Source organism: Pristiophorus japonicus, chromosome 10, assembly GCF_044704955.1.
Source record: "Pristiophorus japonicus isolate sPriJap1 chromosome 10, sPriJap1.hap1, whole genome shotgun sequence".
NCBI classification, from domain to species: domain Eukaryota; kingdom Metazoa; phylum Chordata; class Chondrichthyes; family Pristiophoridae; genus Pristiophorus; species Pristiophorus japonicus.
In genome coordinates this window covers 213879175-213896527 of record NC_091986.1, presented here as the reverse complement: position 1 = coordinate 213896527, position 17353 = coordinate 213879175, and the positions used below count along the sequence as shown (strand labels likewise).

Below are 17353 nucleotides of genomic sequence, written 5' to 3'. Positions count from 1 at the left end.
GATGGGTGGGAAAGCAAATTGTGAGGAGGACACAAAAATCTGCAAAGTGATATAGACAGTTTAAGTGTACTTCATCTGCCAAATTTTTGCCCATTCAATGTGGGAAAATGTGAGGTTATCCACTTTGGCAGAAAAAATAGAAAAGCAAATTATAATTTTAAATGAAGAAAAATTGCAAAGTGCTGCAGTACAGAGGGATCTGGGGTTCCTTGTGCATGAAACATAAAAAATTGGTATGCAGGTACAGCAAGTGATCAGGAAGGCAAATAGAATGTTGGCCTTTATTGAAAGGCAGATGGAGTATAAAAGCAGAGAAGTCCTGCTACAACTGTACAGGGTACTGGTGAGGCCACACCTGGAGTACTGCGTACAGTATTGGTCTCCGTATTTAAGGAGGGATACACTTGCATTGGAGGCTGTTCAGAGAAGGTTCACTAGGTTGATTCCAGAGATGAAGGGCTTGACTTATGAAGGTAGGTTGGACCTATACTCACTGGAGTTCAGAAGAATGAGGGGCGATCTTATCGAAACATATAAGATAATGGGCCCAAGTTTCGAGCCGTGCCTAGAATGGCGCAGTCCCGAACTGGGCGCCCGTTTCTCACGCCATAAAGTGCACCGAAAAAAAACCTCCAGATTCTCCAGCTCCCTGCAGCTCAGCGCAGCAAGAGCTGTAGGGGGCGGAGCCAGGTCCCTGCGCTGAAAACAGTGCCAGGACCTCTGCACATGCACGCTACAGTGGGCGCGCATGTGCAGTAGCTCCAGGTGCCCAAAACTGTGTGGGAGGGGCCAAAGCACGCAGCCCCTAGCCCTGGCCGAATGGCCTCACTGGGGCTGCATGAATAAGACTCCTCCCACGGCCAGCTCCTGCTTCCTCCCGACCCGACTTGATTCCCGCCTCCGGACTGGACCCGAAACCGACCCGACTCCCGCTTCCCGCCCCCCGCCTCCAGACCGGACCCGCCTCCAGACCGGACCCGACTCCCGCTTCCCCCCCCCCCCCCCCCCCCCCGGACTCGACCCGACCTGACCTCCCTCCCCCCTACCTGACCTCCCTCTCCCTCCCTTCCCCCCGACCCGAACCGAACCGACCTCCCTCCCACCACCCACCCAACCCGACCCAACGCCACCTACCTGTAAATCTGGTGCTGGGGACGGGCCGGCCGGGCCCGGCATGTTCAGCCTCCCTCCCCCTTCTCCTTTCCCCCTCACCACCCCCCCTCCCCCCATCTCCATCTCCTTTTCCCCCTCCCCCCATCTCCATCTCCTTTCCCCCCCCCCCATCTCCATCTCCTTTCCCCCCCCCCATCTCCATCTCTTTCCCCCCCCCCCATCTCCATCTCTTTCCCCCCCCCCATCTCCATCTCTTTCCCCCCCCCCATCTCCATCTCTTTCCCCCCCCCCATCTCCATCTCCTTTCCCCCCCCCCCATCTCCATCTCCTTTCCCCCCCCCCCATCTCCATCTCCTTTTCCCCCATCTCCTTTCTCTCCCCCCCCCCCCATCTCCTTTCTCCCCCCCCCCATCTCCTTTCTCCTCTTCCTCCCTTCCCCCCCTTCTTCTCCCCCCCCCCCCCCCCCCACCTTCCCTCGCTGTCAGAAACACAGACACTGACAGACAGAGAATGAGACACACACACAGACAGAGATAGAGACACTGACAGAGACACACTGTGGGGGGGCATCCCAGCACGCTGTTGAAGGGCTCCCGGTGCTGCAGTCAGTAAGTAGAAAATGTTTTTTTTATTTAAAAAAAAAAAATTTCCTCTTAATTTTTTTTGATTGATTTATTGGTTGATTTATTGATGTTTTTATCATTTATTATTGATGATTTATTTGTAAAACTGAAGTGTTTAATGTTTGTAAACTTCCCTTTAAACCCCCCCCCCCCCCATTCCCTACGCCTGATTTGTAACCTACGCCTGATTTTCTAAAGTGTAGACAAGGTTTTTTCGAGCGTACAAAAATCTTCACTTACTCCATTCTAAGTTAGTTTGGAGTAAGTTTTCACTGCCGAAACTTTGAAAACAGGCGTAAGTGGCCGGACACGCCCCCTTTTGAAAACACAATTCTGTTCCAAAGTGAAACTGTTCTAACTGACTAGAACTGGAGCAAACGAAATGGCGACAATTCCGATTTCTAAGATACTCCGTTCTACACCATTTGCTCCTAAAAATCAGGAGCAAATCATGTCGAAACTTGGGGCCAATGATGGGGCTCGACAAGGTGGATGCAGAGAGGCTATTTCCACTCATGGGGGAAACTAGAACTAGGGGACATAGTCTCAGAATGAGGGGCGGCCCATTTAAAACTGAGATGAGGAGGAATGTCTTCTCTGAGGGGATTGTAAATCTGTGGAATTTTCTGCCCCAGAGAGTTGTGGAGGCTGGGCCATTGAATATACAGAATTTTGAGCGATAAGGGGTTATGGGGAGCGGGCAGGGAAGTGGAGCGGAGTCCATGATCAGATCGGCCATGATCGTATTAAATGGTGGAGCAGGCTCGAGGGGTCAGGTGTCCTACTCCTGCTCCTATTTCTTGTTATGTAATTGACTCCACTCCCAACAGATTTTTGACATTTTTGCAGATAGAATTCCAGATTTCAGACCGTGATGGATGGCCCAATCTTGTGCAGTAGCAAACTCGGACTCCCTCACCTCGTTCATGCGTTCCCAGCGTAGCTGTACACCCATGTCCATCCGCAGCTGATGCAATGTTGAAATGTTTGTTCCAGGGGAAGTGCACCTTCTGCGACGGGCGAGATGACATCAAGGAGTATGCCAACATTCGCTCCGCCATGAAGGTCCTCATGTTTACCGACACGGAGAACTGGGAGATCTGCAAACTGATGGCTGCGATTCTACACATGGGCAACCTGGCTTATGAACGTGAGTCTCGGGATCAATCAGCTGTTTTATGAGGTGGGTGAAAGCTGGGCATAAAAGATCAGCGAGGGGGACATCTTGTACCTCAAGTGGGCATTCGCTACCCCTGTGGTTCTCCGTGCATTATTGAGGGAGGGCTGTGTTGACGGAGGCACTTAAGAAAGCAAATGGCATGTTGGTCTTCATAGCGAGAGGAATTGCGCATAGGAGCAGGGAGGTCTTACTGCAGTTGTACAGGGCCTTGGTGAGGCCACACCTTGAATACAGTTTTGGTCTCCTAATCTGAAGAAGGATATTCTTGCTATTGAAGGAGTGCAGCGAAGATTCATCAGATAGATTCCCGGGATGGCAGGACTTACATATGAAGAAAGACTGGATCGACTAGGCTTATATTCACTGGAATTTAGAAGAATGAGAGGGGATCTCATAGAAACATATAAAATTCTGATGGGACTGGGCAGGTTAGATGCGGGAAGAATGTCCCCGATGTTGGGGAAGTCCAAAACCAGGGGTCACAGTCTAAGGATAGGTGGTAAGCCATCTAGGACTGAGGTGAGGAGAAACTTCTTCACCCAGAGAATTGTGAACCTGTGGAATTCTCTACCACAGAAAGTTGTTGAGGCCAGTTCGTTGGATATATTCAAAAGGGAGTTAGATGTGGCCCTTACGGCTAAAGGGATCAGGGGTATGGAGAGAAGGCAGGAGTGGGGTACTGAAGTTGCATGATCAGCCATGATCATATTGAATGGTGGTGCAGGCTCGAAGGCCGAATGGCCTGCTCCTGCACCTATTTTCCATGTTTAAGATGAATGGTTAAATAAAGGCCCTGTCATGTGGACGTAGAATATCCTGTGGCGCTATTTAAAGAACCGCAGGAAATTATCCTGTGTTTTTGGCCAACGTTCATCCACCAAAATGGGCTAACTGGCCACTTGTCCCACTTACCATTTATGGGACCTTGTTATATTTACTTACTTAGGTGACTAATATTATCTGTGAAGCACTTTGAACGAAAGAAGAGAGACTTGCCTTTATATAGTGCCAGTCACCACCTTGGGATGTCCCAAAGTGCTTTACAGCCAATTAAGTACTTTTTGGAGTGTAGTCACTGTTGTAATGTCAGAAACGCGGCAGCCAATTGCGCACAGCAAGCTCCCACAAACAGTTACGTGATATTGACCAGATAATCTGTTTTTAGGTGTTGGTTGAGGGATAAATATTGGTGAGATCTCCCTCTTCGAAATAGTGCCTTGGGATTTTTTTACCTCCACCAGAGAGGGCAGACAAGGCCTCGGATTAACGTCTTATCCGAAAGACGGCACCCCTGACTGTTCAGCACTCCCTCAGCACTGCACTGGAGTGTCAGCCTTGTGCTGAAGTCGCTGGAGTGGGACTTGAACCCACGACCTTCTAACTCTTGGTGATACCCACTGAGCCACAGGTGACTCATTGGGACACGTTGAGGACGAGAAAGATGCTTATATAAAAGCAAACTTTTTCTGTCTAAACCTAGACACTGACTTGTTCCTGGGCCATTTGTGGAGGCATCACAGCCATATCCAGTTCCACCTCGCCCATTGTCCCGATGTGTGGGGGGGTCACCGTAGAGGTTAAACCCCACTTTTCCTGCCCCACTCCCCAAGCTCAGATAAACAGACAAATTACACCATGTCTTTCCTAACTCTGAGGTATGGGTAGTGTGGTGTATTCTCTACGACATCACAAACACCTAGAAGGCAAGATGGCCTACTCCTGCTCCTATTTCTTATGTTCTTGTGTTCTTATGGCTCTCGACACAGGAACTTGTCAGGTGACCTGTCACCTGATGCCTTTATTGTATTTGCAGCAATGGCTGCATTACCACAGTAGCCCACTGGGTGGAGCAATAGTCCACTAGGTGGAACTATATTACAGGTGGTAAGATGGGGAGAGAGAGATTGGTTCCTCCTTGAGATGGTTTTCGGTCACTGGTGAGAGTGTGTGCACGTGTGATCGCGAGCGTCCATGGCATCTTGTAATTTGAACGTAGCTGGGCTCCCAATGTTGTGCCCCCTGTACATAAGAACATAAGAAATAGGAGCAGGAGTAGGCCATATGGCCCCTCGAGCCTGCTCCGCTATTTAATATGATCATGACTGATCCGATCATGGACTCAGCTCCACTTCCCCACCTGCTCCCCATTACCCCTTATTCCCTTATCGTTTAAGAAACTGTCTATTTCTATCTTAAATTTATTCAATATCCCAGCTTCCACAGCTCTGAGGCAGCGAATTCCACAGATTTACAACCCTCAGAAGAAATTTTTCCTCATCTCAGTTTTAAATGGGTGGCCCCTTATTCTAAGATCATGCCCTCTAGTTCTAGTCTCCCCCATCAGTGGAAACATCCTCTCTGCATCCACCTTGTCAAGCACCCCTCATAATCTTACATGTTTCGATAAGATCACCTCTCATTCATCTGAATTCCAATGAGTAGAGGCTCAACCTACTCGACCTTTCCTCACAAGTCAAGCCCCTCATCCCCGGAATCAACCTAGTGAACCTTCTCTGGCGATGAGCAACGATAATAGCTGTTGTATTGAAATTGCAATTGAGATGATGTGCTTTTGTTTCTGCTGCTGATCTTCCAGCTCGTGTGTACGACAATCTGGATTCGTGTGAGGTCGTCTATTCCACACAATTGACGACGGCTGCAGCTCTCCTGGAGGTGAGTATGCCCGCTCACTCACTGCACTGCCTGTGCATCTGTCTATTCATAAACAAGAGCCATATAGCTTCAAACTGGTATCAAATATAAAAACTGGGGCTCAAGGTTTCACTTGTACCATTTGTTACCTCTAGATTTGATTTTCCAACACACCCCTGCTTGGCCTCCCACATTCTACCCAACGTAAGCTTGAGGTGATCCAAAACTCGGCTGCCTGTGTCCTAACTCACACCAAGTCCCGCTCACCCATCACCCCTGTGCTCGCTGACCTACATGGTTAAGCAACACCTCGATTTCAAAATTCTCACCCCTCCCTACCTCTGTAATCTCCTTCAGCCTCACAGCCCCCCGAGATGTCTACACTCCTCTAATTCTGCCCTCCTGAGCATCCCTGATAATCGCTCAACCATTGGTGGCCGTGGCTTCTGTTGCCTGGGCCCCAAGCTCTGGAACTCCCTGCCTAAACCTCTCTGCCTCTCTTTCTTCATAGAAACATAGAAAATAGGTGTAGGAATAGGCCATTCAGCCCTTCGAGTCTGCACCATCATTCGATAAGATCATGGCTGATCATTCCCTCAGTACCCCTTTCCTGCTTTCTCTCCATACCCCTTGATCCCCTTAGCTGTAAGGGCCATATCTAACTCCCTCTTGAATATCCAATAAACTGGCATCAACAACTCTCTGCGGCAGGGAATTCCACAGGTTAACAACTCAGTGAAGAAGTTTCTCCTCATCTCATTCCTAAATAGCTTACCCCTTATCCTAAGACTGTGTCCCCTGGCTCTGGACTTCCCCCAACATCGGGAACAATCTACCCGCATCTAACCTGTCCCGTCCCATCAGAATCTTGTATGTTTCTATGAGATCCCCTCTCATCCTTCTAAACTCCAATGTATAAAGGCCCAGTTGATCCAGTCTCTCCTCATATGTCAGTCCGGCCATCCTGGGAATCAGTCTGGTGAACCTTCGCTGCACTCCCTCAATAGCAAGAATGTCCTTCCTCAGATTAGGAGACCAAAATTGAATACACTATTCCAGGTGAGGTCTCACCAAGGCCCTGTACTTTAAGGCCCAGTCCTTTAAGACGCTCCTTAAAACCTACCTCTTTGACCAAGCTTTTGGTCACCTGCCGTAATTTCTTCTTGTGTGGCCCGGTGTCAAAGTTATTTATTTTGTCTCAAATATTCCGGTGAAGCGCCTTGGGACATTTCACTACATTGAATACAAGTTGTTGTTATATGATCGCAGTCCGGGTGGAATTGCCTCAACCAAGTGCAAAAAGATCAGGGAATTTTAGGTTACGCCCAAAATCACTTGCGCTCGTGTTTTCTGCGATCTTTTACACTGGTTGAAGTGTCGATTTGCCCGAATCAGGCCCCGCCCACAATGCTGGCCCCGCCCCCTGTTGGAGATTGCGCTGGTTTGGGAGGGCTCTTCAAATCGCGCTCATTTACTGAAGCGAGCGGGCACCAGTCGGCTCATTTTTTTAAAAGATTTTCAGATCAACAAATTTAATTTATTAAGAAACTGCCTAGTGTACACTGATGAAACTGTTAAATGGTCATGTCTAGTTTTTTTTTAAATCGGGTTACAAGTGGAGGACTCTACATCCTTATTTAAAAATGCTTATTTTTGGTGATTAACCCATTTTCAGTTGTATACCGAGTTACCGCTCTTCAATACATCAAGGAATACTTTTTAATGGAAAGAAAAATAATAAAGCTGGGACATTGAATAAATTTAAGACCGAGATAGACAGTTTCTTAACCGATAAGGGGTTATGGGGAGCGGGCAGGGAAGTGGAGCTGAGTCAATGATCGGATCAGCCATGATATTAAATGGCGGAGCAGGCTCGAGGGGCCGTATGGCCTACTCCTTCTATTTCTTATGTTCTTATTAAGTCATTACATTTTGTTGCGCTGTCCAGTTGTACTGGTTCATGGAAGATTTTACGTTTGTGCAGAATTAGAGGAGCACAATATCTCGGAGGGGGCTGTAAGGCTGAAGGAGATTGTGCCCAAACTGGGAACTCTGCCCCAGGATATTGTAGCAATGGAGAGGATACGGCAGAGAGTAAACAGACTGAGGGACCGAGGGATTGGACTAGGAGGAGCATTTCTTTAAATCGGGCATGTTCTCACTGGTAAAGAGCAGGTCGAGAGGTGATATGATTGCTGTTATGATTTCTAAAAGGACTAGATAATGTCGGCCATGACCAGCTGTTTCACCTTGTCGAGAACATTGTCCAGAGAACACGGCCTGCGCTTGAAGGAGCAGAAATTCAAAACGAATATGCGGAAATAATCTTTCAGTGAGCGAGTGGTCAATCTATGGGATGGGCCGTAGAGCTGCTTTGCTGATCCCGAATTGGGTTACTGCTTTAAGTTCAGAAATGCCTTGCTTGCGGCTTATTCGCTCCTGATGCTCCTGGTCGTTCTCACTCGACCAGCTCCGTTGGGTGGGCCACATTGTCCGCATGCCCAACACAAGACTCCCAAAGCAAGCGTTCTACTCGGAATTCCTACACAGCAAGCGAGCCCCAGGTGGGCAGAGGAAACATTTCAAGGACACCCTCAAAGCCTCCTTGATAAAGTGCAACATCCCTACCGACACCTGGGAATCCCTGGCCAAAGACCGCCCTAAGTGGAGGAAGAGCATCTGGGAGGGCGCTGAGCACCTCAAGTTTCATCGCTGGGAACATGCAGAAAACAAGCGCAGGCAGCGGAAGGAGCGTGCGGCAAACCAGACTCCCCACCCACCCTTTCCTTCAACCACTGTCTGTCCCACCTGTGATAGAGACTGTAATTCCAGTATAGAGTGGAATCCAGTCATCCTTGATTTCGAGGGTCTGCCTTTGATGATATGGAATGGGCTTCCTAGGGAGATGATGGAAGCAGTTAGTATTGGTTCATTGAGATGTAAATGAGAGAGATTCCTTTCAGAAAATTGATATGTATGTAATAACTCTATAGACTGAATACTGTAAACTAACACAGGTACAAACCTGGCTCTGCTTTATTAGGGCCCAAAGTGATTACATTACATGATGGCTGGCCTTTTATACCTGGGCCGCACACATGTGCATACAGCTCGATGACCTCCGACAATGGCGCCACCTGGTGGCTAGTAACCCCAAGCATACATACATGACACAAATAACATTCTGGGATACAGTGTGGGAGTAATGTGAGACGTGACGTGTAGTGAGCGTGGGAGGGACGGGGAGACTATGGGCCTATGGTTTCCAAAACTCTTCCCCACTGGGGGCGTTGCTCACCTCGTGCCTGGGTCTGTTGTAGACTCCGCGATAGAGATTGGAGGGTGTGATTGGTCAACAACTCCCATTATCGTTGTATCGTGTGACTGCCAGGATGGTAGAAGGTGAGCAAGATGGACCTTGGGTCTTGTCCAACAGTTCCTGTGACTGATCTGGTTGGATAAAGATATGGCAACCTGTTGAAGTGAACTTCCTTCCCGCTGGCGATGTGAGCTGCCTATTACCATAAAGGCCCTTGTCCAGTATTGGCGGAGTAAAGCAGTCTCTGGAACAAGGGGATCCAGCATCTGCCTCCAAATATCCTTCTGGGGTATGAAGCTGGAAACCATTTACAGTGGAGGCTGGTGTTGAGTCTGCCACAGTTATTGAACGTGGCAGTGACCAATACCGATGTATATAAATGACCAGAATGATTCTGCAGGTGGTTTAGCGTATCGGTGTGGGGCTCCCCTGAAGGGAGTGGAGTGATGCATTGTGTGCTGAAGTCCTGAGCTATGGAGACCGTAAAGGCCCCAAGTTCATTTCCTGGTCAATGAAGAGTTGGTTGATCACGGCCAGGATAGAAGTGTAAAATCCTAAAAATTCACGGCACAGAAGGAGGCCATTCGGCCCAAGGTGTCCGTGCTGGGTGAAGGTATGACAATTGCCCCTGAGTGCCTCTGGATTGGTGAGATATCGGCAAGGTCCTCCAGCTCGATCTGTTACCCACTAACCCCTACGTATGTTGATGGGCGTTGGGCAAGAACATAGAAACATAGAAAATAGGTGCAGGAGTAGGCCATTCGGCCCTTCTAGCCTGCACCGCCATTCAATGAGTTCATGGCTGAACATGCAACTTCAGTACCCCATTCCTGCTTTCTCACCATACCCCTTGATCCCCCTAGTAGTAAGGACTTCATCTAACTCCTTTTTGAATATATTTAGTGAATTGGCCTCAACAACTTTCTGTGGTAGAGAATTCCACAGGTTCACCACTCTCTGGGTGAAGAAATTCCTCCTCATCTCGGTCCTAAATGGCTTACCCCTTATACTTAGACTGTGTACCCTGGTTCTGGACTTCCCCAATATTGGGAACATTCTTCCTGCATCTAACCTGTCTAACCCCGTCAGAATTTTAAACGTTTCTATGAGGTCCCCTCTCATTCTTCTGAACTCCAGTGAATACAAGCCCAGTTGATCCAGTCTTTCTTGATAGGTCAGTCCCGCCATCTCGGGAATCAGTCTGGTGAACCTTCGCTGCACTCCCTCAATAGCAAGAATGTCCTTCCTCAGGTTAGGAGACCAAAACTGTACACAATACTCCAGGTGTGGCCTCACCAAGGCCCTGTACAACTGTAGCAACACCTCCCTGCCCCTGTACTCAAATCCCCTCGCTATGAAGGCCAACATGCCATTTGCTTTCTTAACCGCCTGCTGTACCTGCATGCCAACCTTCAATGACTGATGTACCATGACACCCAGGTCTCTTTGCACCTCCCCTTTTCCTAATCTGTCACCATTCAGATAATAGTCTGTCTCTCTGTTTTTACCACCAAAATGGATAACCTCACATTTATCCACATTATACTTCATCTGCCATGCATTTGCCCACTCACCTAACCTATCCAAGTCGCTCTGCAGCCTCATAGCATCCTCCTCGCAGCTCACACTGCCACCCAACTTAGTGTCATCCGCAAATTTGGAGATACTACATTTAATCCCCTCGTCTAAATCATTAATGTACAGTGTAAACAGCTGGGGCCCCAGCACAGAACCTTGCGGTACCCCACTAGTCACTGCCTGCCATTCTGAAAAGTCCCCATTTACTCCTACTCTTTGCTTCCTGTCTGCCAACCAGTTCTCAATCCATGTCAGCACACTACCCCCAATCCCATGTGCTTTAACTTTGCACATTAATCTCTTGTGTGGGACCTTGTCGAAAGCCTTCTGAAAGTCCAAATATACCACATCAACTGGTTCTCCCTTGTCCACTCTACTGGAAACATCCTCAAAAAATTCCAGAAGATTTGTCAAGCATGATTTCCCTTTCACAAATCCATGCTGACTTGGACCTATCATATCACCTCTTTACAAATGCACTGCTATGACATCCTTAATAATTGATTCCATCATTTTACCCACTACCGATGTCAGGCTGACCGGTCTATAATTCCCTGTTATCTCTCTCCCTCCTTTTTTAAAAAGTGGAGTTACATTGGCTACCCTCCACTCCATAGGAACTGATCCAGAGTCAATGGAATGTTGGAAAATGACTGTCAATGCATCCACTATTTCCAAGGCCACCTCCTTAAGTACTCTGGGATGCAGTCCATCAGGCCCTGGGGATTTATCGGCCTTCAATCCCATCAATTTCCCCAACACAATTTCCTGGCTAATAAGGATTTCCCTCAGTTCCTCCTTCTTACTAGACCCTCTGACCCCTTTTATATCCGGATGTTTGTGTCCTCCTTAGTGAATACCGAACCAAAGTACTTGTTCAATTGGTCCGCCATTTCTTTGTTCCCCGTTATGACTTCCCCTGATTCTGACCACAGGGGACCTATGTTTGTCTTTACTAACCTTTTTCTCTTTACATATCTATAGAAACTTTTGCAATCCGTCTTAATGTTCCCTGAAAGCTTCTTCTCGTACTCCATTTTCCCTGCCCTAATCAAACCCTTTGTCCTCCTCTGCTGAGTTCTAAATTTCTCCCAGTCCCTGGGTTCGCTGCTATTTCTGGCCAATTTGTATGCCACTTCCTTGGCTTTAATACTATCCCTGATTTCCCTTGATAGCCACGGTTGAGCCACCTTCCCTTTTTTATTTTTACGCCAGACAGGAATGTACAATTGTTGTAGTTCATCCATGCGGTCTCTAAATGTCTGCCATTGCCCATCCACAGTCAACCCCTTCAGTATCCTTCGCCAATCTATCCTAGCCAATTCACACCTCATACCTTCAAAGTTACCCTTCTTTAAGTTCTGGACCATGGTCTCTGAATTAACTGTTTCATTCTCCATCCTAATGCAGAATTCCACCATATTATGGTCACTCTTCCCCAAGGGGCCTCGCGCAACGAGATTGCTAATTAATCCTCTCATTACACAACACCCAGTCTAAGATGGCCTCCCCCTAGTTTGTTCCTCGACATATTGGTCTAAAAAACCATCCCTTATACACTCCAGGAAATCCTCCTCCACCGTATTGCTTCCAGTTTGGTTAGCCCAATCTGTGCATATTAAAGTCACCCATTATAACTGCTGCACCTTTATTGCATGCACCCCTAATTTCATGTTTGATGCACCCCTAATTTCATGTTTGATGCCCTCCCCAACATCACTACTACTGTTTGGAGGTCTGTACACAACTCCCACTAACGTTTTTTGCCCTTTGGTGTTCTGCAGCTCTACCCATATAGATTCCACATCATCCAAGCTAATGTCCTTCTGAACTATTGCCTTAATTTCCTCCTTAACCAGCAATGCTACCCCCCTCCTTTTCCTTTTATTCTATCTTTCCTGAATGTTGAACACCCAGTATATTGAGTTCCCAGCCCTGATCATCCTGGAGCCACGTCTCCGTAATCCCAATCACATCATATTTGTTAACATCTATTTGCACAGTTAATTCATCCACCTTATTACGGATACTCCTTGCATTAAGACACAAAGCCTTCAGGCTTGTTTTTTTAACACCCTTTGTCCTTTTATAATTTTGTTGTACAATGGCCCTTTTTGTTCTTTGCCTTGGGTTTCTCTGCCCTCCACTTTTCCTCATCTCCTTTCTGTCTTTTGCTTTTGCCTCCTTTTTGTTTCCCTCTGTCTCCCTGCATTGGTTCCCATCCCCCTGCCATATTAGTTTAATTCCTCCCCAACAGCACTAGCAAACACTCCCCTTAGGACATTAGTTCCGGTCCTGCCCAGGTGCAGACCGTCCGGTTTGTACTGGTCCCACCTCCCCCAGAACCGGTTCCAATGCCCCAGGAATTTGAATCCCTCCCTGCTGCACCACTGCTCAAGCCACGTATTCATCTGCGCTATCCTGCGATTCCTACTCTGACTATCACGTGGCACTGGTAGCAATCCCAAGATTACTACTTTTGAGGTCCTACTTTTTAATTTAGCTCCTAGCTCCTTAAATTCGTTTCGTAGGACCTCATCCCTTTTTTTACCTATGTCGTTGGTACCAATGTGCACCACGACAACTGGCTGATCTCCCTCCCTTTTTAGAATGTCCTGCACCCGCTCCGAGACATCCTTGACCCTTGCACCAGGGAGGCAACATACCATCCTGGAGTCTCGGTTGCGGCCGCAGAAACGCCTATCTATTCCCCTTACAATTGAATCCCCTATCACTATCGCTCTCCCACTCTTTTTCCTGCCCTCCTGTGCAACAGAGCCAGCCACGGTGCCATGAACTTGGCTGCTGCTGCCCTCCCCTGATGAGTCATCCCCCTCAACAGTACCCAAAACAGGACCAAGCTCGACTGTGATGGCCCCTATGGTTGAATAGGTTGCTCTTGTGTCTGAAGATTGACAATTCGGGAGATCATGGAAACTGCACCCCATTGCATCATCACGCTCCTGGGGCGGGGAGGGGGGGAGGGAAAGAGTGGAAAGGTCAAAGGTACATTGACCTGAAAAGTAACAAAATTGAGGGGATTTAATTGTTGTATAGATTTAAGGATGTTATCATAAATTCCTAAATTGCCAACTTTATATTTAAAAGAAAGATTTGAATTTCAATAGCGCCTTTCACCACCTCTGGATGCTTTACAGCCAATGAAGTACTTTTGGAGTGTAGTCACTGTTGTCATGTAGGAAAGGCGGCAGCCAATTTGCGCACAGCAAGCTCCCATAAAGAGCAATGTCCTAAAAACCAGATCATCTGTTTTAGTGATGTTGATTGAGGGATAAATATTGGCCCCAGCACACGGGGTGGGGGGGGGGCCTCGTTCTTCCAAATAGAACCATGGGATCGTTTTACGTCCACCTGAGAGAGTTTAACGTCTCATCCAAAATAAGGCCCTCATAGAATCGTAGAATGATTACAGCGCAAAAGGAGGCCATTTGGCCCATCAAACCTGAATTACTGACATAAGAACATAAGAAATAAGAGCAGGAGTAGGCCATATGACCCCTCGAGCCTGCTCCGCCATTCAATAAGATCATGGCTGATCCAATCATGGACCCAACTCCACTTCCCTGCCCGCTTCCCATAATCCCTTATTCCCTTATCAGTTAAGAAACTGTCTATTTATGTCTTAAATATATTCAATGACCCAGCTTCCACAGCTCGCTGGGGCAGCGAATTCCACAGATTTACAACCCTCGGAAGAAATTCCTCCTCATCTCAGTTTTAAATGTGCGGCCCCTTATTCTCAGTGATAGTGCAGCGCTCCCTCAGTACTGCACTGCGAGTGTCCGCCTAGATTTATATGCTCACGCTTCTGGAGTGGGACTTGAACCCACAACTGTCTGACTCAGAGGCGAGAGTGCTGCCCAGTGTGCCACAGCTGACAGCTATTTGCAATTTTACTTCCATTTATCTAATTTAGGAATCATTCTTTACCCCCACTCCTTCCCACCCCTCGCCCACAATCGGAAGGTGTGCCAGAACTTGCCTCAGTTCCATTTTGGGAATTTGGAAGGTCATTCATTCTATGCATTCACCAAGAAAAGATGATCACAGCCTAAGGATAAGGGGTAGGCCATTTAAGACTAAGATGAGGAGAAACTTCTTCACTCAGAGTTGTTAACCTGTGGAATTCTCTACCACAGAAAGTTGTTGAGGCCAGTTCGTTAGATATATTCAAAAGGGAGTTAGATGTGGCTCTTGCAGCTAAAGAAATCAAGGGGTATGGAGAGAAAGCAGGAAAGGGATACTGAGGGAATGATCAGCCATGATCATTGCCATGTAACTGTAACCTTCATGTAACTGTAACCTTTATGTAACAACACTGTACACTGTATACACCTAAGAAATACACACCTTGACCACAGGGGGTGAACTTGTGGGAGACACTCCTCACCTGGTCATCCAGGTATATAAAGGGAGGTCCCCTGCAGGGTCATCACTTCTTGGTCCTGTAAATAAAGGTACAGGTCACATAGTGACCTTGCCTCCAGTATGTGCCTCGTGTTGATTTATAGTAGAGTGTAAGGACACAACAATCTTATTGAATGGCGGTGCAGGCTCGAAGGTCCGAATGGCCTACTCCTGCATCTATTTTCTATGTTTCTAAAACAGATGATACAAGGCTCCACTGAAGCCGCTTCCTAACCTTGCCGGGTTACCTTGTTCCCTCAGGTTGATTGCTTGGACCTGCAGAACTGCCTCACTAGCCGTACCATCATAACGCGGGGGGAGACAGTGTCCACCCCTCTCAACATGGACCAAGCTCTGGATGTCAGAGATGCTTTCGTTAAGGTGAGAGTTCCGGGCTGTGAAAACCATAAGAGAAGCCTTTTCTCTGTAAGTAACGCTTATTGTAGAATAGAAGGTTCCTGCTTTAACCTGAAGAAGGGAGGAAGAGTAGCAAACCAGGATTTCGAGGTGCTCAGCTGGGAAAAGACGTTGGCAAAACACTCGGGGCTAGACTTTCCCTCAATGCCCGATTACCCGCCCAGAAAAACCGCTGACATTTTGTAAGTAACGCTGGTGAAAATTTCCATTAATAAGTTAAAACTAATCGCCCGGCGAGAAAATAGATCTTGCACTAGTATTCTTGGTGGTTAAAGGGGAAACTAAGTAAAACGGGCGGTTCTTAACATTTTTTTAAAAATTTAGTCAGAGGCTGCGGTTGGGCCTAGGGAGAGGGAAAACTTTTTTTTTTAATTTTCACTTTTTAAAAAAAAAAAAGTTTAAAAAAACATTCCCAAGACACCTTTTAAAGCTAATTGCTATTTTACAATTTTAAAAAAAAACTAAAAAAAGAATCTTTAACTAACCTTTCTTCACAGGGTACTCACCTACTGCCCTGTTTAAGCAGCTTCCACAGGGCAGTTCCCTCGGCGATCTGGATGGGCTTCCGTTGAGGCCAAACTTACGCCCTGGCGATTTTCTCGGCGTTGCACGTCGGCAGTTTAGTCCCGGTGGGCGTTTTGAGATTTGGGCAGTACCATTGGAAAACTAAAGGGGGAACACTTTCTCCGGGCGGTTTCTCTACCAAAGACAGCAGCATCGCCGAAAACCCACCGAAAATGAAAGGAGAGTTTAGCCCCAATTGACGTTTAATCTTTCTGTGAAGACATTGCCCCTTTAACCTTTTTGCAGCAGGTTCGATGCATTTATTCCTCTGGTTGCTGTGTTGGTTCAAGAGAGCCCCTTCCTGTTCTGATGTGGCTTTACACAGAGGGTGGTTCTGGCCACATCATAAATGCTATGATGTCAATCAGAAAACTTAGCTGGGAAATCGGTGTTTTTGAATGAACTTTCAGCCAACTAAATCCCACTTTTTTCACTTATTTATTACTAAGTTCCCATCTCATCTGTGCATAAATAGGCTTAAGAGGCAGGAAGAGAGGGTGCGATGAATGTTTACATACAAAATAAAGTTTGAGAAGAGAATTGGAGGCGTGTGCAAAGGGGGTAAGATGGCAAGAGCAGAGTTCAGTGTTTCAACATACATTTTTAAACCTGTAAGGGACTGTGCTTATTTTCCCCCAACGGTCTGGCAAACCGTTCTTCATTTGCAACCAAGTTGATGTAGTTTGGGCTTTCATCCAATACCTTTGCTCGTATTATTAGCTAAAATAGCCATTTTTGTGTCCAGGTGTGTAGTTTTCTGTGAACAGAAACTTGCGTTGTTTATTCTTTTCCATGTCTGAATTAACATGCCAAGTTCTAACAATGCCCCCCCCCCCCCCGCCTTACTGTGGTTACTTGCTCATTGTAATTTACACAGAATGCCCACCTGGTTGCCCTCTCGTATCAGATGACCAAACACCACTGCCTACAGGCTAAAACTGCTGTTCACATTTATCTACAGATAAAATAATATACTGAAGCAGAAAAATATGCAAGAAGCTCATAAAATGCAGCAGCACAGAAGGAGACCATTCAGGCCCATCTTGTCTGTGCCGGCTCTTGGAAGGAGCAATCCAATTAGTCCCACTCCTCCCTGCTCTGTGTCCTTGGCCCTGCAAATTTCTTCTATAGTCAATGACCTAATTTATGCTCTTCTGCAAACTGGATTGCCAGTTCTAACATGGCTGGTATTTCTTGCAGCTTCACTCAGCAAGCACTTGAGGGGCACAGTTTCCATTGGAGTACCAGCACACAGATTTCTTGCTCAAGGAGCTTACTGCACAGAACATGTGAATAGAAAACTGAAGAGTTGCTGCTAGGTCTGGCCTTTATAAATTGGATTCCTCTGTCGCAGAAACAGGCCCTTTGAAAGTAGCCTGCTTCGATCCCGCTTGTTTATAGACAAAAAAAACCCAGAAGCAATAGCTTAATGGTGGTGGATCACGGCGGAATTTCCACGGTGGTTCTTTGCCTTTGGTG

At 47.1% G+C, this 17353-nt stretch overlaps 1 protein-coding gene across 1 annotated transcript in view; it reads left to right on the top strand.

The window, feature by feature from the left end:
- The window catches only part of myo7aa (myosin VIIAa), a 253612-nt gene that overhangs the window by 67653 nt on the left and 168606 nt on the right, over window positions 1-17353 (top strand). The window contains exons 9-11 of the mRNA XM_070892552.1: window positions 2733-2886; window positions 5513-5589; window positions 15155-15274. Of these exons, the coding sequence (XP_070748653.1) occupies window positions 2733-2886; window positions 5513-5589; window positions 15155-15274 (351 nt within the window). The remainder of the gene's footprint in view (window positions 1-2732; window positions 2887-5512; window positions 5590-15154; window positions 15275-17353) is intronic.